Raw genomic sequence first — 21,535 nt, 5'->3', positions numbered from 1 at the left:
CAAGATCTGTCTGATAGATAACACCGCTGCCTAGATGAGGGCGGGCCAGAAGGAAGGCAAGGCTGTAGAAGTCGGGAACGCTCAGAGAACCAGGGGGTGCAGGCTGCTTGTCTTTTTGCGAGATGTAATTTTTGTCTAGGAATTCGTTTCCATTGTATTTCATAAAAAAAATGTTTGGCTAGGACGTACTAAACATTAAACTGGCCTTCCTTCACAGTCAGGTGACACAGCAGCATCTGTGGCAGCTAGGGTTTTTTTTTGGGGGGGGGGGAGTCAGAGAACACGTGGCTTCCTACTTTGTGTACTGTCCCGCACCTGGGAGTGCCCCGGGGGAAGTGGGCAGCCGGTGTCTGGGGAGGGGAAGGGGTGCAAGCTGGAGCAGGGAAGCTTACCGCACCTGGATTGAGTACATGATGATTTTGAAGCAACGAGTGGCGAACACCTTGGGTTCCCAAAGAGAATGGTTATCCAGGTGGCTGCGAGGGAGAACACAAGGGGGGGGGGGGGGGTGACTGGGAAACTCAGAATGACCCAGGGAGTATTGCTGAGCTTGGAGGGCCAGGGGCACCTCCTGAGAGCCCCTTGCAGTTCTCAGTCAAGGAAGGGCTTACAGTATAGCTTGACACAAGGGATGGAGCTGGCCCTTTCGTTCAGTTTTGGGGACCCCTCTATTGCTCACCACAAACAGCAGGTGGCCACTGCATGGTAGCCTTGCTGTGTGATGCAGGGTCTGCTGACACCTCACCACAGCATGACAGCTCCTTTCCTCTCACAGGGGCAGCGGGGACCAGGGGCAGTTGGCAAGGAGATATGGGCAGGGGACCTGGAACAGTCAACTCACATAAGAACAGGCTTAATGGCGTTTTTGATGTTGCCGAAGGCTGCCCGGCCCAGCAGCTCCCGCAGGCACCTCTCAGCCAGCTCTGCTGGGTTCTCCTTTTCCTTCTCCGGTGCTTGGAGGGGCGAGGGAGACCGGCTGCGGAGACAGAGCCATGTGGATAGAAGATGGGGTGCAAAGTGGGGAGCCAGGACTGTATATACCTTTGGGTTTCTCTTCAGGACAAGCAGGAATTTGAGATAAGCTACACCAGGTCATAGTCATGGCTGTCAGCAATTAAACGGGGTAAGGAAGGTGGGAGTAGAACGTTGGGGGAGTCTATAGAGTTATTTTCATGGGACCACTTCAGAGGGGGCTGGATTCCCTCTGTTGGAGGCCTGCAGACCGCAAGGGTCAATATATACCTAAGGGTTGGTGGAGGGGAGATAAGAACCGAAGAGGAAAGTGGAGTAGACAGGCGAAAAGAAGGAAACAAATGGAAGCGAAGGGTGATTGGCTAGGGTGTGGCCTAATGACATGCAAATCAGAGTGTACCTTCTCAGAACAGAATTCCCCATCTAAAAGACCACAACCCCAGACTGGGGAGCTGTTACATCAGAAACAACCACCAGGGGGCACACTTTCCCCTGCTAGTTTAACATCCCAGACCCGAAAGGAGAGCTTTTTTTACTGAGCATCTGAGCACAAAGACAAGGTGGGGGGACAGTAGAGGGAACTTTCCTCTCCATCCCATTCTACAGGGGAAAGTAAGGGTCACTAGACGGAATGAGTCTGATGTTTGGGGGTTCTGAGATTAAATTCCAGTATCTGCAACTCTTAAGTGACCACGGCTGATCAAGCAGTCATGTTTTAAGGTTTGCAACAGCATCGGGAAGGGAGACAGTAAGGTCCCAGGGAAAGTCTTTAGCATTTGGAACCTTGAAAGGCATTTATGCCTCCTTAGCTTGCTGCTTCCGGAGGGGCACGAGGGTAATCTGTCCCTTGTCCTCTTGTGTCCTGACCAGCTTACACGCATACCCAGGCAGCATAGACCCATTGCTGCTCCTGCGTCCTTATTTGAGGACAGAAGGAGATCAGAGGCCGACAGAAGCCAGACCCAAATGCAAGGAGGAACCAGCCTTGTGCTCATTGCAGAACAAGTCACAAAGCCAAGATTCCTGCCCTCCTAGCTGGCTTCTACCTTCCAGCCCAAGCTAGCTCCAGGAGCCTGGGTGACGGTGGTGCTCAGAGTCGGGAACCCCAGCCCCACTCACCTCTCTGCCTCTTCTATGTGCTGCAGATTGAAGAGGAGCGATGGGACGATCTTGTCCATGTGCTGTGGGTCCCAGATGTTGGCCTGCAGCTCATCATTCACCGTCTTCCTCACGACCCCTTGCAGGCCTTTGATGCCCGACATTCGGATTCTGTAAGGAAAGAGATTGAGGCATCTCTGCATCCTGAGCATCTCCATGGCGGCCCCAAGAGGAGCACGGTTCAAGCTCTAGGGACCTAACTCCTCGGAAGGCTCCTCTATCTGCTCCTCTTCACGGGCATTTTGAAACACATTAATGAGCAACTTGACTCTTGTAGCTTAGAAGCCAGTGGGGAGAGGCAGACAGAGTCAGCAACATAAGAGAGGAATGATGAAACTTGTTAAAAGGGGGGTGAAAACCACGGGGGGGGGGGGGCAGAGCAGGATAAAGAAGGATTGGGGGGAATGTGGGGACACTCAGGCGGGCTTCACTGATGAGAGCAAAGTGAGCAAAGCCGTGGCAGAGGGGAAGCAGTGAGCTGAGATCCACGGAAGAAGGCTTCCATCACGGCACAGACCGTGCAGAAGTCCTGAGGCAAGAGTATCCTGCATGTCCTATACAGTGTGGCAGGAGAATGGGTCGGTGGGAGGACCCAGAAGGTGAAGTGAGGAAAAGCCAGCGTGAGGACTTGGGCTCTGTTGATGGATGTAGATGCTGCTAAGCAGGCTGTTCCTGCAAGTGCACACTTCTATCTGTGAGTGGAGAGGTTGTGTGTATGCACGCTTATGTGTTTTGCTCCTGGCCCTCAAGTTCAGCTCAGGAGACCTCCGTTATCTTATATTTTGCCCTATGTTCTGGCCCAAGATTTTTCCTCCAGAACCACCTGCCGGGAGCCGCCCCATTCTGATTAACACCCACCCATCCTGGACACAGCAGGCCAGAAGGGGAGTCAAGGAAGACAGACCAGTCAGCCAGTGCTGAAGCCCTTCAAGGCCCCTTGATGGTTCTGCTGGGAGCCCCGTAGGCCCGTCGCCTCCCTCTACTCACTTGGTCTTGATTTCCAAGTCGTCATGGCTTGAGTGGCACATTTCACTAAATCGGGACACAAAGAAATCATAGCTCCGATGATAAGATGGGGTGTCCTCTTCAATGTTGGCGAACTTCACAAACTGTCGGGGCAGAGGAAGAGAATTTGCATGAGGGCCAGTTGCTCCGCCCCTTGGGACATTCCCAAGCACCTATTATGGAAAAAGCCACAGACCCAGGCATCTGGGGACCAACTCCTGCCTGTAACAGCACACTTGGGAGACCTGAGTTCATAGGCGACTCAGCTTTCCTGTACACAAAAAGCTGGGAACTGTGGCCTTTTCTGTTGAGGGGGACAGAGGAGGAAGGAGAAAGCGAATGATGGCTCCCCCTGTACACGGCTGCACAAACCCCTGGGGGATGCATGCACAGGGCACAGCAAATTAGGCACCATGCGGAGACTGAAGGAGAGCTGGGTCAATGTATGGAGCACCTCCTTGGCTGAATTCTGAGACAGGAGAGCAAATCCGAGCATTGGACTTCAAAACTGGAATCACATTTTACTGTTGAAATTTTGGGTGTCAAAAGCTTGCCTTGTTGGTAGACTCCCTCCCACACCCTCTCTTTCTCTGTGGGAAAGATCTCTCGTAGCCGATATTGGTCTTGAACTTGATCCTTACCTTTACCTCCCAGCTGTTAGGATTACAGGGGCCTGCCCTATGGCTAGCTTTAGCGCTAATCTCTGGCAGCGTCCTCTGCTGCTGGATCGTATTGCATTGTACGCTTCCAGTTCTAAAGAGGGAATTCATTTCAATAACATCCCCCAGAGAAGCAAGCAATGCATACAAAATAAACCGCTAGAAACGAATATAATTTATTTTGCTCAATATTATGTTAGGTTAGTAGCCCTGAACAACTCTGAAAGAGGATTAGATTAATAGCTAGAGATACAGCTCAGTGGAGAGAGTGCTTCCTTAGCACGCACGAGCCCTGAGCTCCGTACCCAGAATGGGACAAACTGAGGGTAGCGGCACAAGTCTGAAACCTTGGCATGAGGGGGTGAAGGCAGTAGGGTCAGAAGTCTGCAGACATCCTCGGCTACAGAGCAAATCTGAGGCTAGCTCGGGCTACATAAGACCTTGTCTCAAAGAGTGCTTAGACTGACAATAAATTATAGAACTTCTCAAATATTTGTTGTTTAAAAAATAATACACACACACTATCATTTCTCAAGGTATCTAACTGATTTACTTTCAGAGTATTTGGTATTAATTGTTAATCTGTGTCTAGTTAACTACTTAAAAGTTGCTAATTTAGGCTGGGCGGTGGTGGCACACACCTTTAATCCTAGTACTTGGGAGGCAGGCAGAGGCAGGCGGATCTCTGTGAGTTCGAGGCCAGACTGGTCTACAAGAGCTAGTTCCAGGACAGGCTCCAAAGCTACAGAGAAATCCTGTCTTGAAAAAACAAACAAAAAACCAAAAAAACCAACCAAACAAACAAAAACCCCTAGATGCAACAGCTTCTATTAGTCTCCTCATTTATTACAGTTTTAATTTTTTCTTTGAGAATTTCATATATCATACAATATTTTATCCTATTAACCCCCAGCTCTCCTTCCCCCAGCTCTTCCCAGATCCATCCTCTTCCTTCCCACCCACTCCCAACTCTTCGGTCTTCTAACTAGGTCTGAATTCTGCTGCTCATGGGTATGGGGCCATCCACTGGACTATGGCCAACCTTCCAAGTGCTGGGGTGAAGGAGTGTGCCACCATGCCTGGCCTTTGAGTCTGGTTTTTAAATGATGGCTTGACCTATATAGTCCAGAAGAGTAGCTGGCACTCTGCCTAGCACCTGGCCTGTCTCATGTTTGTTTTTTCCACGGAGCACATGGAGCTTTTTAACTTTGAGCCTTTACTCCCTTAAGGCGGGCACAAGGAGTATCTTAACTACTTGGGATTTCCCTTGGCTTAGGCTATGCACACACTCTCTTCAAATAATGTAACTAGCAACCGGGACCTGTATCAAGCTGCCCCCATACCTGCTTTAAACAATGGAAATAATAAAATATTAAAAATAGCACCCCCCTGACAATGTCTCATGTTTATGGAACCAGGGCCAATGGTCCTAGCTGGCTTAGACTGGTTTTGAGTGGTGGTGTAAAACAACTGTGCCTTCAAGTGAACTTCTAGGGTGAATCCCCTGCTTAGCTATCTCGTGTCCATGAATTATTGAGCATGCATATGATTAAACTCAGCTGTATTATGGGAAGAAACATGTACAAGTAAGCAATGGCCTACCCAACTTAAGCCTGTCAACCAAAGAAGAGAAACACCCATACTTCACCTCCAAATTCCTCCTCTTAAACTTAGAAAAAGGAAGCCCACTGGGCCCCCGATCTCTTGCTGTGAATTTTAACCTATTCTACTACTCTGCTTTAAATAAATTTTCTGTGCTACTTTGCAATCTGTATGGTCTTGTACTTTACTTTATTCTCAAATAAGATGGCAAGAATCTGGAAATACCCAACCCAGACCCTAACTCCTGGCAACACCCTTCTCTGTGAAGTGGATATAAGGTTGTCACAGAGATGACAGGACATGCAGAACACCTCGACACGATCAGGAAATGACTCCATGGCGGTCATGGTATTTGTTTATTCTCGGCTCCATCAACTTTGGGGTATGTAGGTTTGGATGCACTTTAACCTCTGTCCTCTCCATATGCTCAAGCCTAGAGCCTAGATTAGGCAGCATGGACTAGAGAAGGTAACACCCTAAAAGTGTGAACTAGGAGCTGGGTGCAGTCATCCAGACCTGTATTCCTAGCACTTGGGAAGTGCAGTTCTAAAGGATCAGGAGGCCAAGGACAGTCCCCACTACAAACTGAGCTGAGGCTATCCTTGGCTACATGGGACTCTGTCTCAAACACACACACAGAACCCAAAGCACAACAAAAATTCATACCCAGAAGGCACTGAGAAATGGAAAGAGAGTCAGGTGCTTCTCTAGTGACCCAGTCCCCAAGGGTGGGTGTGGGCATGGAGCGAAGGATGGGAGCAAGAGTTCGGTGGTGACAGCCAAACCCCCTGTGCAGAGGTCACCTGAAGCAGCAGGGTGGACAAAACCCAAGGGGCCTTCCTCAGACCACTTCCTGGGAGAGGGAAGGAAGCCGAGAAGGGTGGGGGATGCAAATCCAAGACTGCTTGAATGCAATGTATGTTTTCACCTACTCTCGGGGACTTCCCCAGCTTCTGCTGCAGGATTCAGCTCGGCGGTCACAGGGAGTGGCATTCTCGGGGATGATACATGGATACGTTCCACTCTCCTGCAGGAAAATAGCACTCCACATGCCACTCAGAAAACAGTGCTGCATTGCGAAGTGCCCAGGCCTCTATGCATTGCCCTCTCCCACTTGATCAGAAAAACCAACTTCAGGAAGACGCGTCCCAAAGCTTGTTTGCTTTGGCTTTAATGTACATCTGCAAGCTTTCAAGTATTCAAAAGGCACCAAGAAGTAAGAGTCCTGAAGAAGCTGGGTGGTGGTGGGGCACGACTTTAACTCCAGCACTCGGGAGGCAGAGGCAGGCCTGAGTTTGAGGCCAGCGTGGTCTACAGAGCGAGTTCCAGGACAGACTCCAAAGCTACACAGAGGAATCCTGTCTCGAAAAAAAAATAAATAAACAAGCAAACAAACAAATAAAAGGCTGGGTGTTGCTGGGGAGGCCATAGGCAAGAGTAGTTGGTGTCAGTGTGTTCTGAGAGACACGTTAAATGGTCTGTGTGCTTACACACTGTGCTTCTGAGGACCGCTATGCTTGCCTTGCCTTGCCTTCTCCTACGTTACATCTTCTACCTCTCTGTGTGACAGCATTCAGAACTGCTCCAACCCCCCACCCAGCCCAGATAATACAGCACAGAATCTCCAGACCCCTGAGTTACTCAAAGCTGTAGAGGCCATGTTTCCTTATAAAGTGACAGGTTCTGAGGATCTGGACAGAAACCTCCCAAGGGACACCATTTTCAGCCGACTCCCACACCCGTTATTGGATGAGTTTTCCATCAGCTAGCGAGCTCAGCAGGATCCATACTTATCCCGTTACAAAGAAAAGGAAACTGAGGCCTTTACCAGTGACTGAATTACTTTAGGTTAGCTAACTTGTGAATGGGTCCCGCTGGGCCTCAAATTTGGGAATTCTGACTTTGCCCTTTGAATTTTTAAAAACACATTTTTAAAAAGATGAATTTGTAAATGGTGTGGCGGGGGGAGAGGAGAGAGAGTGAGAGCATGCTTTCTCTCTTACACACACACACACTCACACACACACACACACACACACACACACACACACACACACACACGCCCTCATGGACCAGAGGCTTTAGACACCCACTGGCACTGGAGTTACCCACGGTTGTGAACCACCTATGTGGAAATCAAACTTGGCTCCTCAGCAATAGCAGTACGCACCCTTGACCCCTGAGCCATCTCTCTAGTTTCCTGAATTCGCATAGAAACCTACCTGGACAACTTGTCAATTTCTGCCATCTCCCCTCCCCAGGCTGATTGAGGGATAGGGCTTAGCTACCTGCATTTCCAGAAGCCCTTCCCCTCCACCTCCTACTGTGAGGGGTCTGAGCCCGGGGACTCCTTTGCCCCAGAGTGAGCTAGCCCACAGCTACGGCCATGCTTAAGGCTAGCTGCACAGGTCACTGACCCACCTCCTCTGAAGGACAGAACTGGTGTGACTTGGAGTTTTGGACCGAAGGTTGAATGGGTGATCTTGCCACAGCTCTATCTCTGGAAGATAGTGCTCAACTCTCAAGTCCAGGACTGCCCAGGAGGCTCCAGTCACGAGGCTCAAGTGGTGCACAATTCTGTCTTCGTTCTTCCAGGACTCCAGCTGCTACAGGGACTGGTGCTAATGTCCTCCAGTCCCGACCTCCCACACAGAGAGCACGTGCTGTCTTTCTAACAGGAAGGCTGGCATCGGGGCTAGCTAAGACAGAGGCACCATCTCCACACCAGGCTCTGTGAGCAGCATCCCCGAGACTGAACATGGTGACTCAGGCATGGTAATCCGGTTACTTATATGACCTGGCCAGAGAGTGCTGGCCTTTGGTATCCCTGTGGGGGGCAGCTCTTAGCCCACTCCATGCTGCTCCTGAGTCCTTCAGGGGTTAACATGAGGGATCAAATGGGACATGCTAGGGGTCTCCATTCAGGTCTCATATGGGGTGCTTCATGGGGGCTATAGACATGAGGCCATACCCATGTCCTAGAGGGCCCAAACCAGGCTAGGGCAGAGTTAGAACTTGTCTTTGTTAGGGTTTCTATTCCTGTGAAGGGATACCAAGACCATAGCAACTCTTTTTTTGTTTGTTAGTTTATTTTTGTTTTTACTTTTTCAAGAAAGGGTTTCTCTGTGTAGCCCTGGTTGCCCTGGAACTTGCCTTGTAGACCAGGCTGGCCTCCAACTTGAAGATCTGCCTGCTCTGCCTCCAGGTGCTGGGTTAAAGATGTTTGCCATAGATGGGCAGTGGTGGTGGTGCATGACTTTAATCCCAGCACTCAGGAGGCAGAGGCAGGCAGATCTCTGTGAGTTCGAGGCCAGCCTGATCTTCAAGAGCAAGTTCCAGAACAGGTTCCAAATCTACACAGAGAAACCCTGTCTCAAAAAACAAAACAAAACAAAACAAAACAAAAGGATGTTCACCACCACTTCCTGGTGGACCATGGTAACTCTTAATAAGGAAAACGTTTAATTGGAGTTGGCTTATAGGTTCAGAGGTCTCTTCCACTATCGTCATGGCGGGAAGCATGGTGGCGTGCTGACAGACATGGTGCTGGAAGAAAGTGACACTGGGCCTGGCTTGAGCTTCTGAAACCTCAAGGCCCAGCCCCCAGTGACACACTTCCTCCAACAAGGCCACATCCCCTAATAGTGCCATTTCCTGTGAGCCTGTAGGGGCCGTTTTTCACAAACCACCACAGAATGTTATAGTGGGACTTTCTCTCCTCCTCCTCTTTTTGCAGTGCTACGGAACAAATGCTATTCCTTCTGCTCGCCAAACAAGCTCTCTCTACCGTTGACCCGTAGCCCAGCCTTGTGTGTGTGTGTGTGTGTGTGTGTGTAAATTTGTTTGACTTTTTAAAAAACAAGGTCTTACTTTGCAGCTTAAGTGGCTTGAAATTAATGGTTCTCCTTCCTCTACCTCTTAAGAGCCAGCAGTACAAACACATACCACTGTACCTGGCACCCTTATTAGTATTTTGAGGTTGGGTTTGCAGCCCAACTATACATTCAAATTCAAGCTCCACCAATTATCAGTAGGGTGACCTGTGGCAAGTTCCTTAAGCTTCCTTGGTCTCAATTGTCCCACCTATAAAATGGAGCTAATGAGAACTTGTCTTATATGCATGCTATGGCCAGAATGGCCACCCATCCTGCCTGTCACTTTTTAAAAATAAAGATTTTTTTAAAATTTATTTATATGTTTGCATGTGTTTGTGTGTGGGGGGGATAAGCTCATGGATGCAGGGGCCTGAGGAGGCCAGCAGAGGGCATCAGACCTCCTGGTGCTGAAGTTATAGGAGATTATAAGGACCCTAATGTGCGTCCTCTAGAAGAGCAATCAGTGCTCTTAACCATGGAGCTATCTCTCGAGCCCTGGACATGGCTTTTATTAAAATGCTAGTTATTTAATGCATGAAATCATAAAAGAATACATTTGAAACTTTGTTTCTTTTTCTTTTCTAAGAAATAGCCATGATGAAGGTCTCCATAACAACCAACTGGCGACTCTGAAGACATGACGTTCAAAGGCCAGGAGTACTCTGCTAGGGCCACCCGTCCGGGATCCAAGTCCCGGCTCTTTCTATATAACAAAGGTGCCAAGCTTGCTGGGGCGGGTCACCAGCCCTCACAATGCCTCTCACAAATGTGTGGAAAACTGAGGGTGATTAAATGCTTGGGTAACAAAGAGAGTGTCTACTCCAAATAGTGACATTGCACAAAACAGCTCTCCCCTGGCCTGACAAGGGAATCTGAGCCTTGCTGGGCTCACTCTGGCACCAACAAAGTGTCTCCAAGCAGAGTTAGCCCTTCCCCCTTCCACAGAAGGCACTGAATAGCTCAGTTGCCAAGAACAGGACAACAGAGAATTCGCTGGAGGGGGCAGAGGCAGGACCTCACTTCTCTTGCAGCCTGGGGGCTGCTAGTCTTTCTGTTTCACCCCCTCTTCTCACCAAGCCCATCCTCGCTAGACAGCAGCTCTTACAACCACTGGTGTGTTTTGACTTCCGCATCCTCTGCTCCTGTCTCCTGTCTTTTTTTTTTTTTTTTTGGATTGTTGTTGTTCCATTTTGTCTTGTAAGCTCCTCCCATGGCACCCAGCGTGCTGTGACCACAGGTCCATCCTACTACATCTGATTTCTCTTTTCTTCTCCTGGCAGCAAAACCTTACCTAAGCTGAAAGTGCTCTGCTGACTATAATACACAGGAACTGGATGCTGGGGAAAGAAGGAAGGACGTACAGCCTCTCCTTCCTCTCCCTCCAGCTCCTCAGCTCTCACAAAGCTTCAGATTCTTCAGAAGACTATGTCGACACTCCTGGGCTAAATGTCCTAAGGCAGAGCAAGGCAGGCACGGGGTCCCTAAGAATCTAAAATGGTGTGAAGCAAAGCTCTTCTGGGGCTCCTTGGCACAGACGCTGGCCAGAGCGTCCAGATGGACAATACCAGGACAGGCTGCCTCCAAGTAGGAATCCTAGCCCACCCTGCGCAGGTTCAGCTGAACTCCTGAGGGTTGCCACCTGCAGATCTCCATCACCACAGCACAGCCGGCACAGGCAGCCTGTACCTGGCTCCGGCTAAGGTGCTGGATCACGGGGATGTTGAATTCAGAGGAGATGGCATTTTCAAGGCTGTGTAGATAATAAAGACCTGTCCTGGGCTAGGATTCTCTTTGAGAAAAATAAATGCTGTCGGCCACCTGCTTCTGTGGCCCCCGAGGATCCAGGATGACTAGTTTATTTTCCATTCAGATGTTCTTTCCCAGACTATAGTTATCTTAAACAAGACAACTAAAACAGCAGGGCATGGAGCTGTTGCCGGAGCAACAGGACAAAGGGCTTCACTCTTTCCTGCAGTATGTGTAATTTGTCAGTCAGCTGGTGGGAAGGGAAGGGAAGGGAAGGGAAGGGAAGGGAAGGGAGGGGAGGGGAGGGGAGGGGAGGGGAGGGGAGGGGAGGAAGAATGGGGAGGGAAGGGAAGAAGAATGGGGAGGGGAAGGGAAGGGAAGAATGGGGAGGGGAAGGGAAGGGAAGAATGGGGAGGGGAAGAGGAAGAGGGGAGGGGAAAAGAGGGGAGGGGAAGGGGAAAGGGAGGGGAGGGAAGGGAAGGGGAAAAAAAGGGAGGGAAGGGGAGAGGAAAAAAAGGGAGGGAAGGGGAGGGGAAGGGAGGGAGGGGAGGGGAAGGGAGGGAAGGGAAGAATGGGGAGGGGAAGGGGAAGAGGGGAGGGGAAAAGAGGGGAGGGGAAGCCGGGCGGTGGTGGCGCACGCCTTTAATCCCAGCACTCGGGAGGCAGAGGCAGGCGGATCTCTGTGAGTTCGAGGCCAGCCTGGTCTACAAGAGCTAGTTCCAGGACAGGAACCAAAAGCTACGGAGAAACCCTGTCTCGAAAAATCAAAAAAAAAAAAAAAAGAGGGGAGGGGAAGGGGAAAGGGAGGGGAGGGAAGGGGAAGGGGAAAAAAGGGGAGGGGAAGGGAAGGAGGGGAGGGGAAGGGAGGGAAGGGAGGGAAGGGAGGGAAGGGAAGGGAAGGGAAGGGAAGGGAAGGGAAGGGCTGTCACTTTGGGCTTGGCAAAGTAAACTGAGATTTTCTTCTAGTTAAAGCAACTCTTTCATCGAGCCAGAGAAAAGCCATGGCCCGCGTGGTTAAAATATCAGAAATAGGGCTATGTTCAGTAGGGATAGGGGCTTGCTGCCAAGCCTGATGATCCGAGTTCAATCCCCGGGAAACATGAAGATGTTAAAATGAGAACTAACTTTTGTGAGTGGTCCTGACTCTGATGTACTCACAATGGTAACATCATGCCCACACACAGACACCAAGGAAACAATAAACATAATAAAAAATTAAAGGAATACGCAGAAACATCTAGCTGGGAACACCAAGGAAAACAACTTCCTTTTCTATTCTCTCTGCAGAAAGATAAAGGACTCACTAAAGTCATAAAATGTTCGCATCTGCTGGATGGTGGTGGTGGCGCACGCCTTTAAATCCCAGCACTCAAGGAGGCAGAAGCAGTCCAATCTCTGTGAGTTCAAGGCCAGCCTGGTCTACAGAGTTAGTTCCAGGAAAGACCCCAAAGCTACAAAGAAATCCTGTCTCGAAAAAACAAGACAAAAAACCCACAAAAACAAAAATTTAAAAAAAAGGGGGTTGCATCTAAGTTGTTTATAGACCTGGAGCTTCAAGTAAGTTAAGGGGAAGGACTAAGACAAATGGCAAGAGATTAAAGAAAGCAGCCAAACATTTGAGAACATTTAGACACACGTAATAGTGGGACTTCTTAGCATGCCAACTTCTCTCATAAACCACAACATGTCATGGTAGCATCCGCCTGTACTGTAACAACAGAGCCAGGGGGCCCACACAGACCAAGTTCAATCACTGGAAATTTTGGTAGAAATGCCAAAGCCCACAGAAATCAGCCGGCTGGGGAGGGGCAGGTCTAAGTCCACAGCCCATTTCCGGCTGCCCCAGTCTTCCCACTTCTCTGGGGTTTCTGTGTGCTCTGCTCTCTAAGGACATATAACTGAGCTCAGCTTCCAAATGGGCCCTGGGCACCTAGCTCCACTCTCCACAGAATGACTGTGCATATATGTGTGGTTCTGTGCACACGAGTGCAGGTGCCTGAGGAATCCAGAGATGTCAGATCTCCCTAGAGTTGGAGGTACAGGTGGTTGTGAGCAGCCCAAGATGGGCGCTGAGAAGCAAACACAGGTTCTCTCAGTAAGAGCACTGTGTGCTCTTAGCTACTGAGCCATTTTTCCAGCTCCGGGGAGTTCTAGTTTTACACAGTATTTTTTTTTTTTTTTTTTTGGTTTTTCGAGACAGGGTTTCTCTGTGGCTTTGGAGCCTGTCCTGGAACTAGCTCTGTAGACCAGGCTGGTCTCGAACTCACAGAGATCCACCTGCCTCTGCCTCCTGAGTGCTGGGATTAAAGGCGTGCGCCACCATCGCCCGGCTTACACAGTATTTTCTTAAATCCTTATGTAAATAGTGTCTTTACTGAACTTAAAAACACAATGCCTCTTTGCTCACACAAGGAGACACACTAAAACACAAGAGGTAGTCTATGCTTAGGGCAGCTGTTCTTAACCTGTGGGTGAGACCCCCTTCGGGGGCCACATATCAGATAGCCTGTATATCAGATATTTACATTACGATTCATAACAGTAGCAAAATTACAGTTATGAAGTAGAAATGACATAACCTTGTGGTTGGGGGGGGGGTCACCACAACGTGAGGCACTGTATTAAAGGGCCACAGCCTTAGGAAGGTTGAGAACCACTGGCTTAGAATCAGAAGTCAAGTGATGACAGAACTGCCCTGTAGTGAGCTGCGTGGAATCACAACTGATGGAGATGTATAATCAACTCCTATGGCTAAATTTAGTCTGACCTATGCTATGATCACGCAATGATTATCAGCTGCCTGCATATGTGTGAACCTACGGGCAGTGCCCACCTGGCAGTTCGGGGTTGGCAGCCCATGCCTACTTAAGGGCTGAGAGAGATTTGCCCGAGGAGAGAGGTCAAGGAAAGAGGAGAAAGAGAGAGGAGAGAGGTCAAGGAGAGAGAAAGAGAGAGGAAAAAGGGAGAGAGGAGAGAGGTCAACGGAGAGAGAGGGGAGGAGAGAGAAAAGAGAGAGAGGAAGAGAGAGAGGGGAAGAGAGAGAGAAGTGTAAAAAGTCCTGAAATAAACTGCAGTGAGAAGAGCTCCGGTGGTCGAGTCATCCTTGCGGGTCGAGGGTGGCCGTGACACTGCCCGACCTAGAGGTTCTAACCTATGCCACCCACCGCGCCCCTACCCCTTACCGAGTTGGTGCCGAGGATCTGCAGGTTGGGTTTCTCCGACTCCAGCAGCTTGGCCACCATCTTCAGGAAGCTTTCCACGAAGAGATTGATGCTCTGGCAGTGGCAGGCCATGAGCAGCTGGTCCAGCGCCTCCATGGCGATACACACGTACCTGAGGATGGAGGCATAATAGCTTACTTGGTCTTGTTCTCTCCGACCACCACACCTGGCTAGGGCTGTATCAGAGGAAGAAGATGCCTCCCTCCGTGGGCTGCCAGTGTCTGTGCCGTGTTTCTAACAAGTGTTCACTCCAGACCAGAACTGAGAATCAGGATGACACAGAGCTGTGAGGGGGACTTAAAAATGTTGAGGTGCTGGGCCCGGGCGGCACACACCTTTAAACCCAGCACTGAGGAGGCAGAGGCAGACGGGTCTCTGTGAGTTTGAGAACAGCCTGGTCTACAGAGTGAGTTCCAGGACAGCCAGGACTACACAGAAAAACCCTGTTTCGGAACAAAAAGAAACAAGTTAAGGTTCCCCAGTCAAGCTCATGTGCTACCTATACAACAATGAATGAGCCCCAAAGATCAGCTCTTTCTCATCCATTCAGATCAAGTCCATCTTTGAACATGAGGTGGATATCTATAAACTCTTGATTTTCTTCGGTCTTAAAAAAAGTTTGGGTCTATTAGGAGGGATTACCTGACCTCATCAGGCCCTAACGGTACTTCTGTGGCAGCCATCCAACTGCAGAAACTGAGTAGTAAACACATGTAGTAAAAACATGGCCTGAGCCACGGCAACTCTGTACATCCACACAAAGTAGCAAAATCCATGGTGTCTTCTAAACTTGTTTTTAACAATTTTTTTTCCTGAGACAGAGTTTCTCTGTAGCTTTGGAGACAGTTTTTATTTTTAAAGATTTATTTATTTTCTGCATACGAGTGCTTTGCCTGCATGCATGTCTGTGTACCGTGTGTGTGTCTGGTGCCTGTAGAGGCCCAGAAGAAGGCGTTGGATCCCTGGGAACCGCAATTACAAATGTTTGCGAGCAGCTCTGTGGGTGCTGGACATCAAACCCGGGCCCTCTGGAAGAGCATCCAGTGCTCTTAGCTACTGAACCCTTTCTCCAGACCCTAAATCTGGTTTTAAAAACAGCCATTGGACACCGATGCTTAAAACATCCTTGCACTAACTTCGGTACAAAATGGTCATTAAAAAAAAGCCTCTGTACTTCAAGTTTTTTTCTACTTTTATAAAATTTATGTCTGTAATCTCTATGAGCTAAGCCAGATACTAAATCCTTTAATATTACTAAATTCAATTATTAAGGATTATGGAAGTCATCTCTGGGCATTCTAAAAGATGGATCATGTCATCCTTTTATCTATAAAGTCCGTATTTTTTTTTTTCTTGAGGGGCCAGAGTGGAACCCAGGCTTTGCACATCCTTGTTAAACACACTGTCCCTGAGCGACAGCCCCAGCTCTCGGTGGTGGCTTCGGAACATAAAGGCAGCATTGCCTCTCAGAACTCATTTGGTGAATGGGAGCCCTGGGTCGGCATTCCTCCTACCCAGGACAGACGTGCCTCACGCTCCATAACCTTGACTTCCATAGACTGGCATAGTCACAGCCAAGATGCCTCCGGCAGCCCTGGCATTTCAGAGACTTCAAGTCACCCAAGCTGGAAAAGAAAACTGGCTGGGACCCCTGCCAGATGGGACAGGCCAGGGAGGGCAGGCCCAAGGGGGTTGGGGGGGGGGCTTCCCTGTAGGACACGTGGACATGGTCAAGTCACCAAGCGTGGTTAGAAAATAACGGTAGGCAAAGAGAATTTCACCCTTTTTTGTGGGTCATACCAGCATTTTTCTACTGACATTTTACTTTTCCTGGAGTTTAAATGAAATTAATAAAGGAAGGGGTGGGATGGGAGGCAAGAGAAGAAACTAGAAGGCCTCCCAAATCCTAGATCATTATTGTTCTTTCAGGGTGTGTGTGTGTGTGTGTGTGTGGAGTCTAGAATAATCTGATAAGAAAAAAATAGATAAATAAAAAAGAAAGAAAACCTCTTCTTTCTTAGAAAAAACAAACAAAGTTGGCATTGACCAACACTAGAGATTCTGGTATAAAGTGAAAATCACGGTAGAACTGAGATAGAAATGAAAAGAAATAAAGAATATAGGGCTTCGTTCCCTGAACATGCTGCCCTTGATGCTCCATTTCTTTTTTCTTTTTTTTAAAGATTTATTTATTTATTATGTATACAATACAGTGTTCTGCCTCCATGTGTGCCTATACACCAAACGGGGGCACCAGATGTCATTATGGATGGTTGTGAGCCACCATGTGGTTGCTGGGAATTGAACTCAGAACCTCTGAAAGAGCAGCCAGTGCTCTTAACCTCTGAGCCATCTCCCCAGCCCCCAACGCTCCATTTCTGACCCCAGTGCTTAGAACAACACGTTTTTAACTATGGACTTGAATTTGGACTCCTTAATGATGACCTCAGTGTTTGTCCTATTTTATCGCCACCTTCGCGCGTGTGCCCTGCGTGTCAGACCTACGCTCTCAGGACAGAGGATGGGACTTTTGGGGGTACTGTCCACCAACAGGATTCCCAGGACAAGTTACCATCGTCAGAGATCTGGTGCTCTTTAATGTTTTTGAGTCTAGACTGGCCTGTGTGGGTACTTGGAGCAATGGGCTAGGGTGGAGCCGGGCCGTGGGGGAGGTATAGGCTACTGCAGCAAACATCAGCGCCAAGTATACCGCGGGGGCTCCCCACGTGCACAATGAAGAGGACAGGACACAAACGACCTGGACCAGACTAGAAATCTCAGGCAGCCAGGGGAGGACGCTGGGCAGGTAACAACTGGAAGAACCCAAGCTCAGAGACCAACACAGGAGGTGAATGACAACCACAGAGAAAAATAGCTAGGGTGCCTGGTGCCTACGAACCAGATGAGAAGTCTCTCTGTGAGTTCCGAGGGAGGCTGGTTCTGCTCGGGCACCTTGTTCCAGGTCAGAAGTAGCCAGGGAACTCAGGGAAAGGTCTGTAGCGCAAGGGGAAGTGTGGGCAGAGGAGGCTGGGAGCTCCACCCAGTTGGATAGACAAGATGGACCTGGAGTCAGAGACCCTTATTCCAGGCATTCTGTTTATATTTAGTCAGCCCATTTCTCAATTGAACTTTCTGAGACTTTTTTTGTTTGTTTGTTTGTTTTGTTTTGTTTCTGAGACAGAGTATCTTTGTAGCTTTGGAACCTGTCCTGGAACTTGCTCTGTAGACCAGGCTGGCTTAGAACTCACAGAGATCCGCCTGCCTCTGCCTCCTGAATGCTGGGATTAAAGGCATGCACCACCACCGCCCAGCACCTTCTGAGTCCTTTAGAAGGCCAGGAGCAGAGCGATAGTTTGGGCCCCAGATGAGGAAGAGCGGGCCCAGCCTCTTCACCTAGCAGAGTCTGCAGTGCTAACTGCGGGGTTAGCCCACTCTTCCACCAACTTCAGATCCTTCTAGAAAACAATGCTGGGCCAGGGTCCTGAGGCTGCAGCAGCTCCACCTCAGTCTCCATGCTCAGTGCTCAGTGTTGGGCTGGGGCAGAACTCCAGACACTGTCTGATATTACATGCTGCACACTGCGGTCCATGCTGGTGCCCTTGGTGGACCTGTCTCACTCAGAACTGTCCTTCCCTCCCCCTGTCCCCCTGTTTCTAGGGACGCTGAGGTGATCCGGAAAGAGAATGAGTGGAAGGAGAGAAGCATAGGAACGCTGGCCTTTTGCTCCTCTGCCTATCACCACCCTTTATACCAAACATCTTGAAATTCCGCCATCCTCTCTGCGCTCACAGCTGACATCTTTCTGGGGCCAGACACTCATGAATCAGGACCCCGTACCCAATGACAGGGTGACAGTGCAGGAAGGCAGTGGTCATGAGCAGGTGGTTCTGGGGCTCACGGGGACCCACATCCAAGGTTCACATTGATAGGACCAAACCGTAAACAGACACCCTTATGCTAGGAAGACACACATCCGCTCACTGTCTGATGTGAAAATGTTGCTCTTCCAAGGCCTCCACCCATGACAAGGACGAGACCAGGGGCTTGGGCAGGGAGCTACAGGAGGGCCAGGAGAAAGGATTCTAACAGACATTTTCCCAAATGTTTATGATCAAAGTCTTCCTTCAGGCTTTAAATACCTAGACGCCGCAAGGCTATTTTTAACAGGATGATGCCAATTTTGAATTGTAATTCCGCAAGCAGAGGAAGGATTCGAAGAGGCTCTGTCAGCTATGGACATTTTTAATCACAAGAAACATCACTGCAGAGAGCCCAAGTCCGCAGGGCAGAATTGGTGTTAAATGTTTAATGCTATTACTGGCACATTAGCTCTTGGTTCAGTCTAAGGTAGAGCCATTTTCGCTTGCTTGGATGTGCTGTCCAGTACGTCAGAGCTCTTTATACAATCAGCATGCAAAGCATGCACGCCCCTCCTCTTATAAAGTGGCAACCTTCTTCTATCATATAGAGAATGATCACGGAAACATTAGTTCTCATTCTGTTTTCACATAAAGGGTAGCCTGGTTTAATTTGCCAGAGTGGGAAGTAGAAAAAGACAAGGTCTCCTGAGTAAATTGGGAACATAGGAACCTTGGGAGAGGGTTGAAGGGGAGGGGAGAAGCAGGGGAGCAGAGAAAAACGTAGAGCTCAATAAAAATCAATTAAAAAAAAAAAGATTTGCCAGAGCTAGGGCAGAGCATATCCTTAGTACACACAAAACCTTTTCCTAAGCCCAGCATTTACCAATGATCCTTGGTTTCTCAACCTGAGGACGGTTCAACCAGCATGTGTGGTACTGGTTATGTAATAAGGTGTGGAGGGCATGGCTGGGAGGTGGAAGACCCTAGAAGTTGAGAAGCCTGGAGTTGATTTTTTGTTTGTTTGTTTGTTTTTCAGGACAGGGTTTCACTACGTAGTCCTGGCTGTCCTGGAACTCATTCTTTAGACCAGGCTGACCTCCAACTCACAAAGATCCACCAGATTCTGCCTCTCGGGTGCTGGGATTAGAGGTGTGAGCCGCCACTGCCCAGCTGTGGAGTTGATTCTAAAGACTGATGATCTTAGTCTTTGAGTTGAAGAGCATGTCTAACTCTTAAATGTCATATAATTATGACAATTAATATCTATTGGCCTGGGAAGACCAAACAGGAAGACTGAGAGAGGGAGACAAATCCCCTATTGTAATTTGAGCTAACAGATTCAAAGCCTGAACCAAGAAAAAGGCAGGAGCAGGCTGAAGATATAGTTCCATTGTCCTAGCATGTATGAAGCCCCGGGTTTGGTGTCCAGAACCACAATAACCCGGTATGGTGGGGCATGTCTACGACCCCAGCACTGGAGAGGTGAAGGCAGGAGGGTTAGAAGTTCAAGCTCATCCTTAGCTATACTGAGTTCAAAGCCAGCCTTGGATACATGAGACCCTGTCTCCCTTCATCATCCCCATCATTTCTTGCCCCCCACACAAAATAAGGAAAAACAAAACAACCTTAGGATCAGAAGGAAGTGGAGAATGGAGAGAAAGACTCGGGCAGAGTTAGATCCACAGGAATCATGGCTACCCATCACGTACTCAACCCTCTGCACCATGAGTAACACTACCAAGGCTTCTCGGGGTGAACTGTTTGGCTGTGGATTGTGTCACGATGGTAGGGCAGCAGCAAGTACAATTGTGCTGTGGTCCACTCTGGAAGTAATGCATGCTCAGGTGTTTAGGGAACAGAGAGAACACCAAGTCCTCGAGCTGTGCCATTCCCAGGGTGAATGCTCTGGATACGTGGCATTTGGACTTGATTTTTTAGCCACTGAGGTTTGTTGATATTTTTTTTAACTTGACCCTAAATACTATGTTTGTGGCCATTATAACCTAAGTTTTCGTATTTTTAATATCATTAGATAGTGATCTTTATAAACACTATTTTTATTATCTAGATATATTATCTATCTATCTATCTATCTATCTATCTATCTATCTATCTATCTATCTATCTATTATAGTATCTTATCAAATGATACGAACCATAACTTACTAGCTTTTCTTTTGCCAGACACTTTGGCCATTTCTAGGGTTTTATCATTCTAAGAGACACTGTGGCCTGGGCGTGGCACCCCACTTTGTATTCCAGTGCTATGAAGAGGAGACCACAGGCCATCCTCAGCCACACAGCCAGGTGGAAGGCAGCCTGGGCAACCTGAGATTCTGCTGGTTGAGTTTTGGTTTTTTGAGGTGGACAGAAAACGCTGCAAAAAACATCTTCTTGTAAAAGGCAGAGGCATTGAGATGGTTTCCTTGGGAAGCAATGGGCAGGAAAGGACACATATTTCATGACCTAGAAAATTTCAGCCAATTTGTTCCCTTTCCAGGAAGGTGTAAAAATGCCTTTTTACTTTTATAAAAATGTGATAAGATGACCCAGTAGTTTGGGCATGGACTGTGAGTCTGAACATTATCAGATGACGCTGCTCTCTGAGTGGACCCTTTGCAATCTTATCTTTTCCCCGGCCATCCTTCTCCTGACTCCCCAGGACTATTTGTTTGATGGTACTAACATGCGACCTGAATCCTTTGTCTTATTTGTTGTTAATATATATCTTTTGTGTTCAGTTTTAAAAATCTGAAGGTTTCAGCTAAGTAGTGGTGGCGCACACCTTTGATTCCAGCACTCAGGAGGTAGAGGCAGGCAGATCTCTATGAGTTCAAGGCCAGCCTGGTCTACAAAGCAAGTTTCAGGACAGCCAGGGCTACACAGAAAAACTCTGTCTTGATAATCTAAAAACAAAACAAATTAAAAAAATCCAGGACAGGCTCCAAAACCACAGAGAAACCTTGTCTCGAAAAAAACCAAAAAAAAAAAAAAAATCAGCATCAAGATTTAAACAGCTAAATGTATTGATCACTTTAAGATTTCTTCTCTCTTTTAAACACACAAAGTCCTTTGCTCTCAGACAATAATAAATATTTCACTAAAGTATATTTTTGTCTTGTTTTGAGACGCAGCTCACACTTCTGAGGCTAGCCTTGCTCCGTTGCCTCCTGGGTGCTAGGATCACAGACGTGCTCCAGGGGGACTGGTTTATGCGACACTAGAGATTGAAGTCAAGGTTTCTAGTCTGCCAGACACCCGAGCAGCTAAGCTCCATTCCACCTTTCTCTACAGTGTGTTTTTTATTTTATTTTATTTTTTTTCATAGCAAACAAGCTTTTTTATATTTATTTATTTGTTATGTATACAATATTCTGTCTGTGTGTATGTCTGCAGGTCAGAAGAGGGCACCAGACCTCATTACAGATGGTTGTGAG

The 21,535-nt window shown here is 48.4% G+C and overlaps 1 protein-coding gene across 3 annotated transcripts in view; it reads right to left on the bottom strand.

Moving 5' to 3' along the window:
• LOC121439651 (protein EFR3 homolog B) overlaps window positions 1-21,535 on the bottom strand; it is an 83,600-nt gene that overhangs the window by 21,771 nt on the left and 40,294 nt on the right. For 2 of the 3 annotated variants that reach the window (XM_041640210.1, XM_041640211.1), the window contains exons 4-8: window positions 14,200-14,350; window positions 3,118-3,239; window positions 2,092-2,241; window positions 842-976; window positions 398-476 (exon numbers count right to left, since the gene is read on the bottom strand). In XM_041640210.1, the coding sequence (XP_041496144.1) occupies window positions 398-476; window positions 842-976; window positions 2,092-2,241; window positions 3,118-3,239; window positions 14,200-14,350 (637 nt within the window). The remainder of the gene's footprint in view (window positions 1-397; window positions 477-841; window positions 977-2,091; window positions 2,242-3,117; window positions 3,240-14,199; window positions 14,351-21,535) is intronic. The other variant, XM_041640212.1, reaches the window with a different exon arrangement.

The sequence above is a fragment of the Microtus oregoni genome, unplaced genomic scaffold (genome assembly GCF_018167655.1).
Source record: "Microtus oregoni isolate MIOR12 unplaced genomic scaffold, Mior012 000062F_ref0000492, whole genome shotgun sequence".
Lineage (NCBI taxonomy): Eukaryota > Metazoa > Chordata > Mammalia > Rodentia > Cricetidae > Microtus > Microtus oregoni.
Note: the sequence above shows the minus strand (reverse complement) of the source record. Positions and strands in the feature narration are given on the sequence as shown.